General features: G+C 30.8%; 1 protein-coding gene across 1 annotated transcript; it reads right to left on the reverse strand.

The window, feature by feature from the left end:
• Positions 1–205: 205 nt before the first annotated feature.
• LOC123710240 (glutathione S-transferase 1-like) lies at positions 206–4,914 on the reverse strand. The gene is made up of 6 exons (XM_045662019.1): positions 4,814–4,914; positions 3,542–3,697; positions 3,244–3,302; positions 2,186–2,327; positions 1,469–1,659; positions 206–438 (listed from the first exon to the last, which is right to left on the reverse strand). The coding sequence occupies exons 2-6, from the start codon at positions 3,680–3,682 to the stop codon at positions 324–326; spliced, it is 648 nt and encodes a 215-aa protein (XP_045517975.1). The 5' UTR covers positions 3,683–3,697; positions 4,814–4,914; the 3' UTR covers positions 206–323.
• Positions 4,915–6,066: the final 1,152 nt, after the last annotated feature.

A 6,066-nucleotide genomic window follows, 5' to 3' on the forward strand; every position in this document is an offset into this window, starting at 1 on the left:
TTCCTTATCATACATCTTTTTCCAACCTATTAGATATTGTTTGATCCTCATGAGTGATCAAACAAGGCATTTCCTTGTACATCATTAAACTTTCATTTAATTATATATAACAAAATATTATACGCAAAATATAATTATATTTAAATTTAAAGTACTGTGTTGACGAAGTTGTGTCGGTTTTCTTGTGTACATTGCTTAGACAAAATTGTGGTAAATTAAAGTTGGCTTTTATTTAAAATAATAACTAAAACTATAATGTGGAATCTATTCTGTTTTTTTACAGTTAAATAAATTTTATAAAAAAAGAATTAAAATAAGATTTTTTATCCTAATTTGCTTCTGAATGTTTCTCCCAATTCTTTGTTTCCGGGATCATTACATTTCTTGTAAAGATCCAACTCTGAGCAACGTTTCAACCAGGCATACAGGTGAGGATACCTTAAAAAAAAGTAAGTTGCATATCTATAAGATTCAGTTTGACCTTGATTTTTAATAATTTTTACGCCTGTAGTCAATGTTGCATTATATTAAGTCCTTACATATGAAATTGGCGTTTTGTATGGGAGGAACAAAAATTCGAATATTTTTAAATATAATATATTTAATTAATCAAAGTATGAACCATTGTTTTCTATGCACTTTTGCCATCTCATAGGTAGTTCATTGATCCCTTTACTAAAAAAAAACAGTCGGACGGGAATCAATAAAATCTGTGAAGGCGATTTGGACTGCCCCATCAGAGTTTCCCTTGCAAGAAGTTGTCCAAATTTGAGCACTTCCGATTATCGTAAAGAATCCATTTTTCATCACAGGTAATGATTCGGTTTAAAATACCTTCATTATTGTGCCGGTTCATTAAAGTAACGCAGCAGTTGACGCGCTTCCACATTAGCCTTCAATACTTCATTATCAACTTGGGTCTCAGGCCGTCCACGGGGCTTGTTCTGCAGGTCGAAATTTCTTTTGCAACATGACCGCCATACACATCATTCACCCTTCGAGTCGTTTCCGCAGCACTAGTGCCACGTCGGAACTCGTACTCGTAAATAATGCGATACTTTAAGTTTTCCATTTTGTAAAATGAGTGACGCAAACAGAAAAAAAATGAATGACGGTCATCGAAGCAGAAATACATGAGTAAATAGCTGTACAAATTTGAATTTGGAATTCCTTACCAAAGAGGAGAACATCGTGATTAAAGTGGCCAGTACGAAATACGCCAATTTCATATGTACCTAATATAAATATGTATATTTTGCATGACTATTTAATTTAGTCACAGTTCAGAGTACTAAGCGAACTATGACAGTAAGACGACTATTTTGAATATAGAAATATAAAATAAGGAGTTTTTATCTTGCATGAATGAAGATATTTTAAAATTGGAATTGCTAGGTTTTTGTGTGTGTGTTGTACAATTGAAAGATTGCGTTCTCTATTTCATAATACGAATTTCATGTTGACTTACTTCTGAACATCAATTGGATATATTTCGTTCAAGCTACTGATAGTGGTCACGCAGCAGATGTCAGCAATTGTGAACTGTTCTCCTGCCAACCAGGTTTTTGTTGCAAATTGCTCTGTGAACTCGTACGCAGATGTGATCTTTTCTATGGCATCATCGGTCAATTTCTTACCCCCTTTGAAGACAATTTGAGCCTGGAGTGATTTAGTGATTTATTTATTTAAAATATTACACACGTAAAAAATGTTAAAGAACGTGAAATAATTACGGAGAAAAATAGTGACCATATAAAATATTTATAAATAGAGAACTATAAACTCTGCTGTATTGCTTCACTGCATACAAAACAATTAAAATTCAGTATAAGTTTTGACACAAACTAAAAAATATATATACTGTACATTGTAAAATCTACAGCTATATCTACTGTAAAGGTTTACATTATAAGACTTCTTTAGCTAAGCTTAGTAAGTTTTTTTACGATAATAAATGTCATTCAAAAGTAAAAGATCTTTGAGAAGCAATGAATACAGGAATATTGAAGTCAAGAAAATAAATATTTTTCAAACTACTGTCATCTGGTAATAAAGGAAATTTGTCGTGGTTGAAACATTTCTATAATTTTTTTTAGTAATTTGCGTAACAACTGTAGTCATTATCAAACAAAATATTTCACACAGACGTATGGTAGGAGTAGTGATGAAGTTATTTTTTACTTACGAAACCATATTTGATTGCTGGAAACAAGATACCGCTGTCAAAGTGCAGACGTTGGTCAACAATGGCTCTTAGTTTAGGTTCACTGGGGTAGAGAGAGTCATCCTTCCCGTATTTGTTTATTAAATACACCGAAATAGCATGACTGAAATTATAGTAAATATATATGTTTAATTTAACTACAAGATGTAGACTGCATTAATTAGACATCTCTGGCGAAACAATGATGTTTGAAAAAAGAACGTAAAATTAATGCGGACTCGATGGCTAGTTTCGTTTGTTTGTGATTGGCCTGACGGAACAATAAATGATGTCGCACTGTGATTGGCCTGTCTTTATAAATATGATATAAGATAATCGGACGAAGACGTTTGCTTCGTCTTTTATTTCACAGTCTCAGTCAATAGCTAGGCAACGAACAATACGTTCGACTCGAGCCGTTATCGTAATCGAAATGTATCAAATTCCATACAGAAATGTATGGACACTTAAAAATCCGTGAAGCTTTTTTGGAACTGAACGAACGATCATGCTTTTTCCTAATGAATTCTACTACTAAGAATCCGTGTACCAATTGTATGGGAAGACTATACTTTTGAATTGTCAAAACCTTAAAGTAACCCATTGACGCATTCGTATAAGATCAGAGAAGTCAAGATACACAATAAGTGTATCAATCACAGTTATATAATCCAAAAACTGTTCACGAATATATATTAATTGACGCGGGCATAGAAGTCCTTCATGCTTATATGCATGAGACGTTTTTGCTTAATGCAACTTATTTTTGTAAAGTACTTTATAGTAATTAAATTTTGTGACATCCAGGTGTTTCATATCACACACAATTTAAAACATATCATAGCAATAAATAAGGCTCTAAATATTATAGCCTAAGTTTTTAATGCAAAATATATCAAACTGAATTGGCCTTATTTAAAAACTGCAGATACCATCTACTATCGCGTTTGTTTTCATGCTTATAGTTTTAAAACATCGTAACTATGGTGGTTTTCATAATACGGACGATTATATTAATCGTAATTCAAAGAAAAGCCTACCTGTCTCCAAGGATGAAGTCATCATCTGTCAACGTAGGCACCGTGTGTTGTGGATTGATCTGAATATAAGTAGTATGTGTTAAAATTTTACAAAATAATGTTTTAAGAATTTATTAACCACCATTTTTTTTTAAATTAGTTAGTTGTATTTATCAATCACAAGCTCTAGCGTCAATGATGTCTCCTTCACTTGAGTATCTTAAAATCAATTATACATTTAAAAAAAATTACAAACACAAGACTATCTTTAGTCCTTTTTTTATTATTATTAACTAAGTTATTCAAAAAAAAATATTACTTTCTTAAACTCATTTGTCAGTTGTTCTCCCTTCATGAAGTTCACATCAACAAATTGTACTGGCAGATTCAAGTGTTCAATCACCATTAGGACAGACCTGACAGGAGGGCTTAAGTCCAATTTGTACAGTGTGAGGACCATGTTTGATACTTTTTGCTATAAAATACAATAACCTCATAAAAATTTGTAAATTACAATATTAGTATAAACAGTTCAGATTTAAATTAATTAAATAATCTAATAAATACAGTTTTTTTAAGAATATTATAAATACTACTTTTCTTTAGCATTTGCGCACAAACCAGCGACTTATTCGAAATAAGCAACAGGTTATAGTTTATTAGATCTAAACGTTGCTTGCCCGACTGCTTTAATATAATAATTTACATAGTAGTATTACATATACACATTTGCATTTATAATTAATAACCTGTAACATTCTATGTATTTTTTTAATTAGCTTGAAATGAAATTTACGAATATCCATTTAGAGACAGGCGAGACGAACTTCCGATTTCACGTCTTAGTAAAATGACATTCGAGATAAAGTTTTTTTTCTTAAGCTTTCACTACTTATTATATGGTTTATATATATCTATAAATATGTACCTACGTACAGTCAGCTTCACTTAAATGTTAATGCATAACTTATTTTACCGTACGTATATAAGAGAACAGTTCCACAAGTTCAGATTTCTTATATACTAATTCAAAAAGTTCACTTTCTCTCAAAAAGTTACATTTATTGTTGCAATTGTTGAATGCCTGGCGTGGCAGTGGCACGATAGGGCATTCCATGAGATCAATAAAAATACTAATATTATTTGAGTAAAATTTCATTTATTACATAAATGACAGCCACGGATGTTGAAAATGTAAGTAAATAATGTAATAATATTTAAAATAATAAGAAATATTAAAAAATGGAATGAAATTACCAATGTACAAATTAAAAAACTTATTATGTATTACGATTTAATTTCTGATTGTTTATGTAATATAACTATAATACTCTAATAACATTTTGAAAATAAATGTCTAATGATACATGTTTTTTTAATTAATTTTTTTTTAATTTTTTTTTTAAATTAAATTCAAAATAATAAGGAATATTAAATATTATTGTATTAAAATTATATATATTTTACAAATAACAATTCCATTTTACAATTATTCAAACATTTTATTTAAATTTAATCATTTTAACTTCATTTATCATCATGGTATGAGTTATAAATGTTCTACGAACTTCAAAAATACAAAAATACTTACCGCCTCGTAAAAAAGCCGAGAACAAACTAAACCTGTGTTGGCGACGACTATTCATATAACAATATTTCATTTAATCACGATGACAAATGATAAAATGAGGTCATGTCACATAGATTTGACTGTTTATGTAAGCAAATTGCAAGTCATCTATCTAAGGTCATTAAATGTTTGAAAATCCAATAATTGGTAATATACTGTACGTTTATAATGTGATGTTCATAAGTCATCACAAATATCAAATATTTTAAATTTTCTTAACCTACATAGTAATAATAAAAATAAATTTAAAAAGTTTGGTCTCTGTGGCAGTGTACCTTTAACACCAGTAGGATTTCCTCGCTGTATTCCGATACTTATTCGTTGAACGAGAAAAGACTATTATATTTGAGCCATTTATTATTTTCCACCTGCTCAGCGGCCGCTGCAGCTTTCTTGCTTGTCCTAGGGAGATGAGACGGGGCAATCGTGTCCACACAAGATAAGAAAAAGTTTTAAAAGTTTTTAAAAGATTATCCAAATCACATAATAGAAGTGAATGATTATATTGAGAGCTACAGCGAAGTACATAAGTTACGTTGGTAATAAGACATAATTTAAAAATGAAGTGTGCTAAGTTTGCAGTAATATCCAGAATACGGTGAGAAATAACTTTGGTATTGTCATGTTAATGTATTGTTCAAAAGCTTCAGGCTCAGTGCCTCTAAGAGGTACAGAGATTTTCTTTATTTTTATATTAGTGGCTAAGGTATCATTTTTTTCTATTGTGTCGACGGTGTGCAAATTATCACCTTGAAGATAAATTTCACATTTATCAAAATTTTAAGTTAGATCTAATGAACTAAAATTTGATATGTACATCTACGGTGCCTCCTAGAGTACTATCGACCAGACACCAGTCGTTAAGATTTGATTTTAAATGTTAAAAACAAGAATGTATTTCGGCGAAATAGTCGGCGCCCTTGCCCTTGCTTGCCTTGCGCGAGGATTCCCTTGTTGACAACCAACTTGTGAAGAGAGTTTGTAACTCCTGTATATTAATTTTTTGGGTCTTTCTGGAATGTTTTCAGAAGCCTTTGTCAACACGGTGTCCCTGCTTTTAATTCAATATATAAATAATAATGCATTAAATTCAATAATTGAATGCATTTTTAACATCAACTTTCAACAACATATCAAATGTTTCGTTAGAAATAAGAGTGCGCAAAGCGTGTATAGTAGCGGCTTCACAGCCGCCTTTAGTACCGAAACCAAAT

This window comes from Pieris brassicae, chromosome 5 (genome assembly GCF_905147105.1).
Source record: "Pieris brassicae chromosome 5, ilPieBrab1.1, whole genome shotgun sequence".
Lineage (NCBI taxonomy): Eukaryota > Metazoa > Arthropoda > Insecta > Lepidoptera > Pieridae > Pieris > Pieris brassicae.

Coding starts and splice junctions, on each gene's coding strand:
- LOC123710240 (XM_045662019.1), bottom strand. CDS start 3,682: ATGGTCCTCACACTGTACAAATTGGACTTAAGCCCTCCTGTCAGGTCT. Junction 2,328..3,243: donor GACTTCATCCTTGGAGACAG/GTAGGCTTTTCT, acceptor CTATAATTTCAG/TCATGCTATTTCGGTGTATT. Junction 1,660..2,185: donor CAGCAATCAAATATGGTTTC/GTAAGTAAAAAA, acceptor AAATCACTCCAG/GCTCAAATTGTCTTCAAAGG.